Below are 16,752 nucleotides of genomic sequence, written 5' to 3' on the forward strand. Positions count from 1 at the left end.
TCTCGTGCTTAGGAGTTTGTTTCAAAGTCTTAAATTAAGTTGTTCAAACCTGCAGAAACTCTGAAATTGAACCTTGGTGAACGTGTTTGATCTTTAATGACATAAAATTTCCAGAATTAGGCCAAACAAGCAATGCTGATCATGCAGTTAAAAAGACTTAAAATACTGTATTCAAATTGCCATTCAAAATAGATTCCCAATATTGATACAATTCCAGAGCAGAATTATACTGCTGGTCAATATGAAACTACTTTTAACTATAACTGTTATATCCAGTGGGTTTTTGGCAACATCTTATGTTCACAATATAAATTTGAGAGGATGTGTGGGGAAATAATATTTTCCTGGAACTGCAACTGATTGAATGACTAATAAATAATAATAATAAAATTGCATCTCTCTCTGAAGAGTGATTGAGTATCAAGTCTATACTGAAAATACTTAAGTACCTCAAAATGATATTGTCTAGGACAATACTTGAGTAAATGTACTGAATTCATGCATTACATTCAGGGGATAAACCATTTGGTAACACATATGATCTATTTCATTCTGTGCACCTGGCAGGGCTTCATTTAGCCATTGTAGTCCTTAAAGATTATTTTGTGTTTTTAATTGTCCCTTTAAACCAAACACAAAACCATTATAAAGACCCGTCTCACTCCAAAAGCCTTTGGTCCAAATGGCTGAAACCCCACCTTCATTATATTTCCCTCGTAACAGCTGCTCACCTTTTTACCATCAATCACTTCCCCCCCCCCGCTCACCTCCCACCTGCATTAGCAAAGGTCAGCGCAATCTCATCTCGTTAACCTCCCATTTCTAGAGGCCATCTTTTGTTTTCCTCACGCCCGCGCCGCCTTCTCCGCTCCCCACCCCCCTCGCCCTTCTCCTCCATTGTCTCAGACCTCGTCTGTGGTCGAGTCCGGCGGGATCGGGGTTAGTTCTGCCTCATTACCTGGCGCAGGTGATACCCTCCTGACTGACGGTGATTACCGGTGGCATCGCTGGCAGAAATCTAAAAAAGGCATCGAGCGGGTTGACGGGAGATGCTGCCATTGTTGGGTGGAGGTGGATGCGTGGGGGATGTGTCATGCTAAGTTGGCTCGTGTTTGCGGGGGCACGCTGATCACAGCAAATTGCGTGTATTTGCTGGGTGGAGGGTGAGGAGGCTGACAGCTGGGATGAGATGATTGAGGGTGGAGGAAGACAGGCTGCATCTACAATATGTGATAGAAATTTCAAGGGCTATGTTTTTGTTTTTATGTGTTTATGTGAAAAGAAAGGAGCACCAGAGGAGGGTTTCATTTTAACTGCCTGAAACTGAATTTGGTATAATCATCACACTGGATGGCTGCATCCAGAAAGGATTTGAAGGATTATTTCATTTTGATCTGAAAAGCACAATTCTGATTTAAATAAAAATTTAGAAGCCCGAATTTTATTATTATTATTAATGGATTACATTTTTTTGTCTGTTTTACAGCACAGTCAAAGTCTCCCAGTTCAAATCTAGATTTCTCATTTTAGATACAGCTTGTAGAAAACGTTTTGTTTCCCTGTGTGTTGACTGACAGGCAGCAGACCACCCTAGTGCTGACATCAGTGGGCTCCGCTCCTCACTCCTCGCCTTATGGCCTCTTCTTCTCTTCTTACAGTGAAGGATATTTAAATGTGTCTGCTGCTTCATGGTAACACTGGTTCAAGTGAACTGTTACTGGTACAGAACCTGACGTAGGCCGACCGGACAAAGCTAAAAAAAAGAGTAAACGATCATGCACGTGACTTACAATTTCTTTAAGGATTAAAGTTTACATCACCTGCATCATCAGTCCAAAGCGGTGACATGTTCTTCTTTATGTTATTTTGTGTTCAGATGGACCAAAACAACCTCAAACTCTCAATGATAAAAAACAGTCTCAGGTTTAGATTCAACAGATTATAATTAGAGGATAAAATACAATGAAAGTATCAAGAAATATCAAATAACAAAACACTGCACATCAATTGATGATACTATTCATGAGTGTGTGTTTTACCACCTTATCATTGCCACAGTTGTTTTACGTCTCCGCAATTGTGAGACGTAGTTTCAATTTAGTATTTGCCTTGTATAGGAACTTCACTGTGGCCCTTCTCAGGCAGCCTGTTCAAGGTGGGAATGTTCCACCTTTTTCGCACCTTGACATTTGGTATAAAAGGTTTGAACACAGGATGTGGGGGCATTGTTGTTCCACATTAATTAATTGTTGTTCCAGCAGCAGAAGTAGTCACAAAATCAATGTTGGCGTGTAGCAGCAGGCTGGCTGCTATTCAACCTCCCCAGCCCCACTCTCATATGGGAAAGTTTGAATATATGCTCATGTTGATAAAGTGTTGTGTATCTCCCCCAGTATTTCACCTTATCGTTTTCATTAAAATGAAGGAGGACACATTTTCCCAGCCTTTGATATATTGTTATAAAAACCAGCACCCTCAGTTGTTATCTGATCTGTCTTATTGAACCGTCCCCCCCCCCTCTCTGTCTGTCTTTAAGGTGAGTTCCCACTCGGAGCCGTCGTCCCAGTCCCTGAGCCTCCAGCCGCCGCCGCCTCCCCCTCCTCCCCCACAGCCCCAGTACGGCCTGCCCGTCCCGGAGGCGCGGGACAAGCCGCTCTGCTTCTCGGACTTCGAGGACCTCAGCGCTTCGTTCCGCAGTCTCTACAAGTGTGTCTTCGAGCAGTCCTTCTCACAGCAAGGTGCGTGTGGACTCTCACTCATGCCCGGGGATTAGTGGGCTCTGTTTACGTGTACATCTGTACCGACACTCATAAAAACCTCTGTCAGGCTTCATGCGCATAATTAACTGTCAAGCTCAAGCTGCCATCGAAACGGAGAAGAATTAACATCGCTTTCTCAGCGGCCAAAACATTCCAGTATTAACCTCCACCGAGCACTACTCCTACTCCATTGTATTTTAATAAACAAACAATCTGTTGTTCCGCATATCTGCATTTTACGACCCGCTCAGTCAAATGAGTAAAAGGCAATTAAGAGCAAGAATTCAACAGAAGGAGGAAAAAAAACTCAAAACACATCTGCAGTGGAGCAGAGCAAAGGGTTCCTGCAGCTTTGATAGCAGCTAATTAGATTGCTTCTAAAGTTTGTGAAGCATCTCGCTAATTGCTTTCTGAAGCTTTCAGGTCACCAGGCCTCCTCCCACTTGGACCCCCCACCATCCTCCTATCACCTTCCCTCTCTCGCTCTCTTCTCTATCTCTCTCCCCCCCCGTACACATCCAAATCCACGCAGGTCCTGCAGCCGAAGACTCTGACGCACTCTGTTGAGCTCTGCAGGGTCCCATTCACTTTGTGGTCAGGGGCGCACGCAGAAAGAGACAATGAGAGAAGTTAGTTGGAAGGCAAAAAAACTGGCAACACAGAGACCTACAAAGGAAAAGAAGAAGAAATGGATTTAGCAGATGCTCGAAAGGGCCCCTGAAGTGTGACGCGTAGCAGGAAACGGTGTCTGCAGTCATTGTATTTGAGAATTTGAGTCACAGTGAGTCACCCAGACAGCAGAGCTCATGTCTCCTCGGAGAATCACGTCCACACACCAAACTGTATCTGACTCAGGTGGGGGTGCAGTCATATTCTGCCAGGTCCGTATTCTTCTTCATCCTCATTAATCACTGGTCGAACAACAGAGACAATCAAAATATGCAAAAAGGAATTTGTATCGTCTGGAAATATCATTTTACTATTCAGCTTTAATAATGGAACTTTACTTCCCCTAATGCCACATTAAAATAATCAAAAGCAACTCTCACATTTTGTATACTATTGATTAAGGAGAGGTAAACAATAACAAGACACTTATAAAACTATGCAAAGACATCCAGTGAATGAATTGATAACACGATAGCTAACCTCCATTTGTTAGTTAGTTTGTTAGCAGGATTACACTCAGACTTCAGGACGGATTATTGTGAAACTTGGTGGAAGGATGCAGTATGGGTCAGGGAAGAACTCATTACATTTAGCTGCAGATCTAGATCAGAGACCAGAGACTCTCACACGAGCACAAAAAAGCCACAAAAGCCAAACCACAGAAACACAACCACAACAGAAGTGAGGGACAACAGATGTTGAAGATGGAATGGAGCAGAGTTACTTGATGCAGTCAAGTTATACGTTGTTGGTGAAAACCCAGTCAAGTCAGTAACCACTTTCAATATAATGCTTGTCTATTTCAGGTGTTACGGTACAGGTTAGTTTTTCCTTTTTGGGTGTTCCAATCACCTCTACCGTAACACTTCAAATAGACAAGCATCAAACTTTAAGTGGCGACTGACGACTTTTTTTTTTAACTCATGATGGCTCACTTGACTCAGAAGTTAACACTGCACATTTCATTGTCAACATCCGTTGCTGCTCACTTCCGTTTTGTGGCTTTTGTTGTTGTGTTGTGGCTTTTGCAGTTGTCTACACTTTTGCATTATCATTTTCTGTTAATGTGCTTGTGTGTGACGTCTCGGTAACCCTGTGTTCAGCATCGTTTGATAGGGTTTTTTTCAACATTATTTCTCAGAGAATAATTCATGGGTCTGGATGAAACATAATCTGACACGTTTAATGGAGTAATATTTATGGGTGTGAGTAATTTGGTGCAGATCCAAATAAAATTCAAGTGAATTTAATGCAGTTTAATAAGGAGACATAGATATATGCTTCACAGAGTGCCAGTCTGATTCATAAAGCATTGATTTGTATAACACAGGAAATAAAGGAATTGGAATAAAACAATTCTTGCACAAGCAGGTAAAAGTGTAACAGCTCCCTGGTGGCAGCAGTGGAAATTCACTCTGCTCACAGAGACTCACTGAGCTCATTGATTTCCTTATGGTTTGTTGGTCACAAAAAGAGCTGGAGTTCCTCGGTTTCACTTCACCGATCTTTAAACGGATCTGGACACCACTGTTCCTGGCTCTCAGCGATAAGTCACCAAACAGCAGATGATCACAAGACTCACTCAGAGTTACGGCATAAGAACTAAAGCAGTGACAGAAGATGTTTCTGAGGACAGTGCACTCTGCTGGCCACACTTCAAAATCATCTCTCTCTTTATATTCAACCTTCAATGACCGTTCAACACCAAAGTATTTGTAAGAATCATTTAGTATTAACTCAGCAGAGCACACACCTCCTCCAAGGCCCAACATTCCCTGAGATTCAATCTAACGGACTAAGCCCATATCCCAGTTTTGAGAAACCTAATTTTACTAGCTAGAGTACGCCGCAGACCAGCGGGATACTGGTGCATTTAAACATCTTTTCCCAGTTTCTTATCCCTGGGAAAACAGTGAAAATGTTGAAAAACAGAACAGAACAATTATTTCCTCTCCCTGATCTGGATCCACAACCAAATTTTATGGGTTCGTCTCTGACCCAAACCACATCCTTCCACCAAGTTTCGTGTTAGCCCACTTAGTATTTCTTGTGTAATCTTGTTTAAAAATGAAAAACAAAGAGGTAACCATTGCCAATGTGCGACTATACAAAAGCAGGGAAAAGGGAACCGCAGCAATGGGGCATCGTCTGAAAATTTAACAAGGGTCAGAGGCAGCTACCTGCAGCTGTCAGTAACTGTGATGAAAAGTTAACTTTTGGGCTGTGCGTGTTATGAGCCCTTTAGAAATTCTGCACGGATCACAGAAGCAGAGCTTTTCAGATATGTACTGTCTAACTTGAAAGAATGTATAAACTGAAGCTGGAAGGCAGAATGGATGTTGTTCTGAGATCCAGTGAACAGGACTGACATGGACTCAGAGTCCAGCCGGTTTCAGAACCACAGATCAGGCAGCAGGCAGCTGGATGATAAAGCAGATGTAAGATTAGGTTAAGATTAAGATTACGATTAAGAAGTCCTTTATTAGTCCCAAAATGGGAAAATGTGCAGTATTACAGCATCAAGAGTCAAAAGTAACGAGCAACATGCAATAATTAAGTGTTAGGAAGATTACAAAATATATAGAAACATATGAATGGAATAATTAAACCAGTAAATACAGTGTAAAGACAGAAATAAATATATGCAGTGTGAGGATATTTACAGTGAACAAGTTGCACCGACAGATGAATATTGCACAGTTGAGACTTAAAAAATTATGAAGTGCAGTCCAATGGTGGTGAGTGTGATTTTATACTGGTAGCAGAGCTGGTTGTATAATCTTACTGCTGCAGGAAGGAAGGACCTATGATCCCTCTCCTTCAGACACTTGTAGACACAGTATTTAAAGGGGCGGGTACTGAGTACAAGCAAGTAGAGACTTTCAGAGAGCAGCCTCAGCCTCTTATTGGAGGACGAGTCTCAGGTATGTTGGCGTTTTGGCAAGTTGGTGTGAGGCAGGAGTCTGGCAGCCACGCCCAGTCAGGGAGAGACACACACACACACACACACACATACACACACACACAAACATATATATATATATGAGTCCAAACAATAAACCAAGGACAAACTACACAGAGCCATACAGCAGGGAAACATGACAAGAAAGGGAAAGGTGGACCACAACGTGACAGTGCAAGCCTTTTAACTTGTGTTATAAATGGAACTAGTAATTGAACGTGATTATCTTAGTATTTACGCACGGAAAATTCAAAGGTCCCAAAGAACTCTGTCGTAACAAGAATAAAAAAGTTTAGACAAGTCAGCCACTTTGTATTTGGCTTTCTACCAATGTTGTGGTTAGTAATGGATTTCAACTTAATTCTTTTATAAGCGTCCTTAAGACTTTTTATCCCTGCATGATTTATCAGCCCTTTCATTTCATCCTACTCTTCTCTATAGAAGATTTTCTTTTATTTTGTATTTCCTTTGAGGATTTTTTTTTTCTTAAAATCTACAATCCTCACACAAATTAAGACCCGACCTCAAACCGATTTAGATTCTGTCATATACTGTATGTACGATAAGAGACGAGTCCGTCTGTGCAGCGAAGAAAACCTGTGAAACTTTCCAGCATTTATCTGCCTTTTCTTTGCTCTGAGGACACATACACACAAGATGTGGGCATAAGAAATATGCTTGAATGATTTAATAATCAGGGAATTTCATAAGCAAGAGAAACTCCAGAGAATGTCTAGAGCCACTGATTAATACATTTGAGTTCTCGCATACAACCCCCCTGGAGTATTTCAGGAGACAGACTGGAGTTCAGTACATGTCTGAAAGCAGCGTCGCTCTCAGCTGAGTGAATATCAGTAGGTGGGAATCTGTTTGTGGAAAGAGAAGAAGACAAATATCTTAGTTGGATGAAAAAGGCAGAGTAAGAAGGACAGCAGCTCAAGGTTGAAAGTGCATAATTTCCCCAGATTTCCAACAGTTATTTCACTTTGTCACAAACTGTTTGTGATGAAGTCCCGTTGGTTATCCTTTGTTCTCCTCCGGCAGGTTTGATGGGAATGCCCGGTGACTCCAGCCAGCAGGCCCGGACCGCCTGCTCATACCAGCACTCCCCCGGTGCGGGAAGCAGCGGTGGTCACCACCTCCAAAACAACCACGGCCAAGCGTTGCACCACCCCTTACACCCCCACCACCCTCAGCAGCACCTCTCCCCTCACTCCACCCACGGCCAGCACCAGGCGCACAGTCCACACGGTCAGCACCAACAGCACCCTGCACACTCCCTGCAGCACCCGTCTCTCTCCCACCAGAGTCACACCGGGCAGACCTGCCCCACAACAGGTGAGAACTGAGTCAGGGAGCATGCACCCTGCCCCCATGTGTCGGAGTTAAACCTTCCTGCGGGTGGTGACACCTGCTGGTAGCATACTGCAAAAAGAAAGGCTGGGTGGCAGACAGCAGTGCACCATGATCGACCCTGAATGAATCAGCTATGAGCAACTCACGCTATGTAGGTTAACTGTGATTTAACAAAAACAACTCAACGATGAACTTATGCAATCATAGTGATTTGAAAATGCTATAACCACAAATATTCTCCATACTTTCATACAGAACTTGCACTGGAAAGCTTTCTTTCACAACACAAAGAACTATTGATTTATTTAACGAAGAATTGATCACCATCATTTTCAGATATCTTTCTAATGAGTAGTCATATTTCCTCCTTGACCTTGTTTTGCTGAACGGATTTGACTAATCCCATCATATGCTACTTTCACACTGCTATGTTTTAGTTAGAATGCATCACTGTTGCTACGTTAACGTCTTCAGTTCACACTACTCCAGAGTTTTCGAGCACCTATAACAGAGATGTGGGGAAATGCTTTTGGCCGTGTTTTATTCTGAAAACTGAAACTGTGACCGTTATCCTCATTCACTTCCTGATGCGTTCTCATCAGCCAGAACTCGACCACCACTGGTCAGAAACAGTTCGTCGACAGGCTGAGGAAACAAATGTCTCGTCTCACTTTTTCACCATTGATGTTCCTCCTATGTAGTATTTTCTGTGACTAAGCAACCAACTGCAAATTAGACAATCTCTTTGCTGTTTCCACCGACATGCACATGCCCAGTGTATGTGAGTGGTCACGTGATATGCATTCTCATGGTGTGATAGTATGGACGGGGATAATTACTGAAAAGATAATTGCAGTTTAATACATAGTTTAAAGAAATGGAATGGGATCGATTCACATAATCCCCGATGTGCGACACGGCCTTTTCAGCAGAGGCATTTCTTATGCTGGGATCGGAATGTCTAGTTTTGTAACATAAGTTTGGGTGAAGCCATAGATGAAAGCAGCAAAGTGGGAAATCTCCTTGTTTTATACACAAGGCGGAGGTGTTGGGGAGTTGAATTCCTTTTTTTTTTTCTTCAAAATGGCTCCAAAGTTAGTATCACTGGCTTTAACTTAAGTTTCTCCAAATTTTACATGAACGATAACAACACCAAAGTTCTACTACTTCTGGATTTTATTTAATGTGAGAGAATATCAATGCTCCCAAGTCCTAACAACAAGAGGTTTTCCAGTTTTCCCCCACTCTGATGACACTCTGGTGTTGTGAATTCAGTATCAGGGGAGAAATCAGATCTAGGATATTCTGAAGGTCCTTCTATTATTACAACACTCTGTTCACGCGGTTGTCAACAGTCTCAAGTCTTTCATTTTGTGTCAGTGAACCACGATCTATCGGGGACTTCTGTTTCTGTATAAGAGAACAAGGAGAGAAACCCACAGAGTGCACAGTGTAGGTTCATGTTTCATATATATATGTTATTGCAGCAGAGCACCAAACAATCATTCTGCTTCCCCACACTCCCAAAGCCATGCTGGCGAAAACACAATTCACCCAACACATCAGACTGAGGCTGCGTCTGCACCGACCTGCTGCATTTATATTATACTTTCTCCTCTATAAGGTTCCAGAGCATTTGATACGATGTGGCTGGGCTGATCAAAAACAAAACAGGCATCTCCAAAGCCTCCACGAGGCTTTCCCCCCCTCATACTCCTGGTCTTTGTTTTTTCTCTCTCTCCTTCCCCTGTGCCTCTGCAACACAGCTCTCAGGCCAGAGAAAAGGGCTATTCAGACATTATTTATCTCGGTTAGTATTCCCCTCCACCAAGCGCAGGATGAATCAAAGCAATCCCTCTCTCTCTGATCCACAGTCTTAAAATGTATTGTTGTTTAGTCTGTGGCGTTGAGGGCCTTGAAAAGCATTTCCTCCTCTTCTTCCTCTTTTTTTTAACGAGCAGAGCTCTGGCTGGAGTATATTGCCTGATGAGTAGCACCACCCTGTGGTTGTTGGCAGTGCTAAGGCAAATTTGACTTGTTTTATTTTTAATCGGTTTCTACTCATTCGACATAGTTGCGCTGCTCTTATTTCAGTGCAGAATCAATAAGTCAACCAATTAAAGTGATTAGGATTTTATTGACATTTCAATTTTGAGACAGCATCGTGAGTAATAGACATCAATGCTCATATGCACAACAGTTATCTCGGGTATAGCAAAAAATGAATATATACAGTTTAACAGAGAGGTGACATAAGACATAGATATTTTTTCAATTAAATATAAAATGAAAATGCATTGGTAAAATATATCTAATATAAATGTATTATATGTAACAAATGCAGATGATTTCAAACTGCACTGCAGAACTGCAACAAATAGTATTTTGATTCTATTTGACTTTGTTACACATTTTGAAGCACTATGCAGACACTGTCACAATATGCAAAGGTGCAAACCTGTCAATCCATGTTCAGCCCTCAGTTCAGAATGAGATCTCTCTTTCTTCCTGCACTGTGGACGTGGACTGAAACTTTGCACTCCGTGCACCTTGCGAGTCCACCAGAGAAATGGCCCCAGACATTAAACTCCCTGCTGTTTACACCCTTAATTTTAGCTCATGTATATTTGGACGAGGCAATGTACAAATATACACTAAGGTCGTCCACTTTTATTTGTGGAGCTGTTTTAGAATGGATGGATATAGTTGGTTTACAGTTACACTGCTGACTTTGTTGTAAAATGTTTTTCAGGTTTATCCAATGTCGCCTAAACACTGTTTGTCAGGGGACAGAAAATGATTACTTTAATCATCTCTTATAATGATTGACATTATCACAGCTGCAAATATGATGTATGTGTGTGTGTGTGTGTGTGCGTGTGCGTGTGCATGCTCTGTCCCAGGCATTTCATCAGACTGGTATCCCAACCTGGACTGGCTGAAGGAGAGCTGCCGCATTGCTACCAGCTACAACTGGGCCGACGTTGACCTCTCCCCGTTTCAAGGTAACACGCACGTATGCACACACGCACACCGCTAAGTGTGAATGGCAAGGGACATCGATGAAGCCATTTTCGTACAAAACCAGATAAAACCGATAACAGATGATGATGCCGATCTGCTGTTTTGATTAAACCATTCAGATTCGTCTCTACACTTTCATATCAACTCGCCCTCGAGGCACAACATAAGAATATCCTCTGTTGTATTAGTATTGGCCCCATAAAAGTCATTATCCTCCATCTGAGAGGTTGCCACAGTCTGTTACTGTCTCACACACACACACACACACACACACACACACACACACACACACACACACACACACACACACACACACACACAAACACCCTCTCTACCAATTGTATGATGTGCATAATCCAATTAGGCCCCAGCTCAGTAACAGCCTCTTATCACGGTCAGCGCACAAAGCCGGCAACATCCACACAGGATGGAGGATGACGGCCGGTCTTCTGACACACAGGCGGCCGCTGCCTCTCCCTCTCTTGCTCCTCTTGCAGCTCTTGACCTCCCTCACGGAGTCAGTAAAACGATGCACCATACAATGAAAGTCATGCTTTGCCAGTTCTCCATTGACACAAGAATAAATACAAAAATAAGGATTTACCAAATACAACATTTGATATCCTGGAAGAAAAGGAAGCACGATTCAAACTCACAGAAGATTGTTTCAGAACTTCAACAGTTTTGTTTTTGTTGTGATTGTGCAGCCATAGAAAATGGAAGCTTGAAATGTACTATAATTTATTCAGTATTCTTTGTGGCTTTAAAGACAAAGTTGTGAAACAGTTTGAATAAGTTAAAAATGGAGAAATATTTCAAATGTTTGTATCCAACACTGGAGCTGCTTACAAGGACACGTATTTGATGAACTGAGAACAGTTTGGTTTAGGATTAAAGACAGTGAGCGTCTGTCACAGTCCGTCACCGCCTCCTCTGTCTGTCTGAGTCAGGTCTGAAGGAGAACATGCGTCAGGCCGAGCTCAACAACTGGTCGCTGGACGCCGCCCAGATGGCCGACCTGTGCTCCTCCATCAACCAGTTCTTCACGGCCACGGGGGTCATCCCCCCTCAGGGCGCCACCCACCCACAAGCTCAGGTCCAACACCCGACACCACCAGGGGCGCCGCAGCACCCGGCTCAGCCGCACGGGGCCATGCACCCGAAGGCCAGCCAGCACCATCAGCACGGGCAACACAACCAACACAGCCAACACATCAGCACAGGTCAGTGTACTGTTCTATCACAGGTGGGAAACTTGGAGTCTGGTGCACAATATCAAACACAAAATACAGTATATTATAAAGATATACTAATGTGCAATATTATAACGTCATGAACAAAGTGCAATCACCACAAATGGTCTACGGAAGTTAGTAATTTAATATGCTAAGATAATATGTGCAGGCTTACCAGGTTTATTGCACAGAGAACTTATATTGCAACTGTAACAGGTTGTTTTAAATCTCCGCCCTGAAAGAAAGGTTTCAAAGTTGCAGAGATGGGTGATTTGAAAAACGTGGAAAATAAGAACATCGTCAAAAACAGTCAGAAAACAACAGAGTTCAACAACAAGTGAAAATCGTCCACAGCAAAGGGGCTGTTTTTTCTGAGCTTACGACCTAAAGGTACACATGAAGGATGGTGTAGTTTAAAGTTTCACTGCCTCACTGTTAAAGGCGGAAGTGACACTGTTCAAGGAGCAGGGTGGAGGATCTCTCTCTCTCTCTAACGTCTCCCCCCTCCTGCTCCGCCATAGCTTTCCTGGGCTGCAAAGGGGACACACACAGCTAAAGCACATGTCGACATTGTGAAGGAAATTAAGTTTAATCAATTAAAGCCTGAGGAAAATATCACATCATATCTCCAGTTTTGGGATAAATGAAGAAAAAGGTGGAGCAAAGGAAGGAAAAAAGGATTTCAGGATGCTTCGCTCTTGCGAAGCATGAGATGCCAGTAAATGTGTGTGTGTGTGTGTGTGTTGTGTGGTAAGTGTGTGTGCACATGATCACAGCTTGCATACCGTGAAGACACACACGCATGTGAGAATGTCGGGCTCCAATCTGACAGTTAGTCATTGCCCTTTTATCTGTTCTCCCACAGGGAACATGTACATGGACTCGAGACAGAACATTTCCTCTCTGATGGGCCCACCACCAGGATACCCCCACATGCCTCCTATGAGCAACACGGCCCCGACCATGACAGGTAAGAATGTGATGTGCTTCTAATCTGCAGAGGGAGTGAGTCCTTCTTCCACAGAGCTCCACCATGTTACACCTCCATGTTTCTGCAGACGAAACAAACTCTGGCTCCAGAGAGTCACCTCCACATTTTGATGTTATCTCAAGGCCACTGGAGTTTCTCCTCAAGTGGGAGGGGGAGAGTATTTAATTGGTTGCAATATGCAGCTTTACCACTAGATGCAACTAAAGCCCTCATAGTTAATGTTGGAAACAGTGCTCCAGTCATGTAGTGCTGCACTTTCATAAAGTCACAGACTCACAGGAGAAGGGTTGGAAATGTAATCAAATTCGATTTAACAGAGACTGAACTCTATAATCTCAGGTATGAGACCCACACTGGAACCTGATCTTACTTGGATTTTTCCAAATATGGCAGCTCCTCGAGAGAAACAGGCGACATCATACAGATGTTTTCACAGGCTAATTGGTACCCACCAATTACCCTCCAGTGGCAACAGCCATTATTTTTGGGGGCATCCGGTGTAGAGTCTCTGTTTACTCACTGACTGGTTTCTTTTTATCATACAACTTGAGCATTTCTCCACACAAACAAAAGCAGAGCAGCACATGAATGCAGTTGAATACAAGATAAAGATATGCACAGTTCACATAATGCAACAAAACAAAGACACAGTAAAGTTTAAAATTGTTTCATGTTGTTGAATCCACACCTTTCTGAACTTTCCCCTAAAGAATAGAATTTAAAATCCCTGAATAAAATACATTTGCCTGTTTGGCCTGTTGGATTACATTACGTTTTGTGGTTGTTTTTTGCTTTTAAATTGCATCAGTGAGTCATTGAAATCATTGAGCTGCCTTCTTAGTACGTATGTTTCCACATTAGAATTAATGTCTTTAATTTGCTTGATGCTGATACCAGGACGTCGGCTGTTTTTATTCTTACACAAACTATTCTTGTTTATTCTAAACCTCTTGTAAATACTTGTGCCACAGTATTTATCAGAGCTAAGTCTCACTCCCATCTTTGTCCATGTCCAGGTCACCACAGCCAGCTGAGCCAGCAGCATGCGCTGCCTCCGGGACACTTTCAGGTGAGACGCATGCTCGCCGCAGACGACATCCAGGACGACTTTGACTGGGACTCCATTGTTTAAATGGAGCCGTAAGTTGGACAGAGACAATGAAGGTAGAGGGACATGAAGACGTCATGTGATGACAGGTGAGGTAAGGAACCTGCACACCTGCTCCTGACACCGGTGTAACAAAACACAAGACAATCCACCAGAAAAAAAACCGAAAGATTTATTTTCCTGTGATCTTGCTGGCTTTTTATTTCTGGCTCAACTGGTCGATGACTCTAAAGACAATCAAATCAAACAAATGAGACTTAAAAAACGGGATTGGACCGAATCAAGACGCAAAGGACACATCTTTCAGAGCAGGAGGACGGCGGCGGCTCTCTGAACTGTCTCATATTGTGTGTGTGTGTGTGTGTCTCAGCGCCAACAGGGTTACAAGTCGCCAAAGTGTTGTCGAATCGTCTGTGAATTATTTACCCTTCGTTTTCTTACATCTTTTTATGTTTCCCGCTGCAACTTGTGTCCCGTGTCGGTGAAATCCCAGCTCCTGTGGCTGATCTGAAAAAAATATATATAACTCTCCTACACACACTGCACTGGTTTTATGAATTACATCCTTCTTTCTCTTTGTATCATTTCGTTGTTCACTAATACTGAACAACTTCAGCTCCTGTCCAATGACTTTTTGAAAAAAAGCAGCAGAGCGCCCCCTGCTGGTTAATCACGGCCACCATTTTGCTTCCTCTGCCTCAAAGATTGTTCTATGCACCACAATCTGTTTTTAGTTCTGTCACAATGTTCATCGATTCTAAACTTCAACGTCTTTTTTTGTGGGACAGTCCATGGTGCCATGTTCTCAGGGTGTTGCATCCGTTACCATCATCACATCTCTGCCGTTTCTGTGTGAGGTCGACTGTGCCGTGAGCAAGTGTCCGGGTGAGAAGTCCCAAATCGTCATTTGTCAGCTTATAAGCTTAACAGTGTGAAATGATATGGCCACTGATTGAAATAGAAAAGACACTCGGACTTCGCTGAGGTATAATCCATTTTAAGGAAACATGCATATCACTCGGGAGCAGGCAGAGGAGACCGGCTGTGACACGCCTCATCTCGGAGAAGATGAGCATTGTTTTTGTTTTTTTTATTTGCACAACGTGAAGCTCGACAGCATCTGGCAAAAGAAAAACATTTGATTTCTTTGTTTCAAAAGACATTCAGAAAAAGAATATAGAGCAGCAAAAGAGCAACGCAAAAGTTTGAGATACTCAACTTTTTTTTTTTACTGTGATGTTTACTTTTGTCTTTGTGTACAAGTGTGTGTTGTCCTCTCTGATTTCCTTTGGCTCCATACAGCTAAAAAAAAGACACATAAAGAGACCAATACTTTGTTTGTATTACGTGGGTACGCAGGAAGATCTCAGTGATATTCGGTTGGTCAAAAATAAGGTCTCGCTATAGAAAAAAAATAAAAAATACTCTGTATTATTGCCATTAAATGCTGTATTACAGTGACCAGCATATATATCTTGTATGTTTGTGTGTTGTTGTCCTTGTAAATAACAGTATGTTCCCCCTGTTTGCCCTTGAAAAACACAGACCGATGAAAACAACGAATGGAGAGAAAGTATTTTGTTATCCGTCCTTCGGGGGACATACCATGTACATACCGTCAGTATATTGTAAATAAGTGGTAAAAGAGAAAAAAAACAGGAACAACTTTGGCGTTTTGTGTGTCATAAATAATCTGTGTATGGCGGTTCAACAGTTAAATTCTGTTTCAGTGTTTATTAAAAATGTCATTGACCATTTTTACTGCGAAACCTCTCGTCTGCTGCTGTTTTTGGACAAGTCGCTGAGCTGTTCTTTAACTTTAACACGCTAGTTCAGTATCGAGAAAAACTGAGAGTAGAGTGGAGAGCTCTGCCAAAAAAGTCCCCTTTAAATTCAGCCTGCACAAACCCACAGTCATCGGTTAGACCTAGATATGAACTAATCTCTCATTTCCAGTTTGATTCTCAGAGTTCGTTGGAAAATGCTTTTTTTGATATTGCTTTGAAGACTTGTGTTTTATTTTGATCTGAATTGGTTCACTGAAGTCCAGGGCAAGAGGTGACACATTTAAAAAAATGAAAAATATCTTTGAATCCAAACTAAACAGTTAAAAAGTGTTGTTAGGGTGATTACTGTTGGTTTTCTCTTAGATGCATTGAAATACGAGAATGGCATTTTTTTGTGATCTGACAAACATTAATGAAACCTCATTTAGATTCACTAGATACAGATTTTTATTTAGCTCTGCATCAAATTGCACATGTTCATACTTACCAGTCTCCTAAACATGCCAGATCCATGAATTTTGGAAATCTCTCAATGTTATAAAAACTCCTGGATCCGCACCCAAATTAAATAGGCTCTTCTTTTATGTCAAGCCCCACACATTCACAAAACATAATTTAAAATTGGCTCGGTAGTTGTTGCTTTACGGGAGTGAAGCAACAACTCCCTGGGAGGAGAGATCCTTGAGACCTGGCTGTCAAGATAACTTTGTGCTTCTTGTGACCTTCGGAGCTTGTTGTCCAACAGGTGTCAGCCTCGGTCCGAGCAACAGTTTGTTTGACCGGCGCGGCCTGCAAACTCCCAGCAGACCACCCATGCTCGCCTGTGTGAAAGTCACACAGTGTTCTAACTGTATTTACGGC

General features: G+C 42.4%; 1 protein-coding gene and 1 long non-coding RNA gene across 2 annotated transcripts in view; one reads left to right on the forward strand and one right to left on the reverse strand.

Moving 5' to 3' along the window:
- Window positions 1-15,873, forward strand: part of LOC128442771 (forkhead box protein J3) — a 45,321-nt gene extending 29,448 nt beyond the window's left edge. Inside the window, exons 6-11 of the mRNA XM_053425345.1 lie at window positions 2,537-2,738; window positions 7,435-7,728; window positions 10,650-10,751; window positions 11,721-11,993; window positions 12,871-12,975; window positions 14,013-15,873. Coding sequence (XP_053281320.1) covers window positions 2,537-2,738; window positions 7,435-7,728; window positions 10,650-10,751; window positions 11,721-11,993; window positions 12,871-12,975; window positions 14,013-14,128 — 1,092 coding nt within the window. The 3' untranslated portion in view covers window positions 14,129-15,873. The remainder of the gene's footprint in view (window positions 1-2,536; window positions 2,739-7,434; window positions 7,729-10,649; window positions 10,752-11,720; window positions 11,994-12,870; window positions 12,976-14,012) is intronic.
- On the reverse strand, window positions 14,293-16,734 carry LOC128442772 (uncharacterized). Its single transcript, XR_008338883.1, has 3 exons — window positions 16,379-16,734; window positions 15,324-15,406; window positions 14,293-15,224 (listed from the first exon to the last, which is right to left on the reverse strand). It is a non-coding gene; the product is annotated as an uncharacterized LOC128442772 (long non-coding RNA).
- Window positions 16,735-16,752: the final 18 nt, after the last annotated feature.

Source organism: Pleuronectes platessa, chromosome 6 (assembly GCF_947347685.1).
Source record: "Pleuronectes platessa chromosome 6, fPlePla1.1, whole genome shotgun sequence".
NCBI lineage: Eukaryota > Metazoa > Chordata > Actinopteri > Pleuronectiformes > Pleuronectidae > Pleuronectes > Pleuronectes platessa.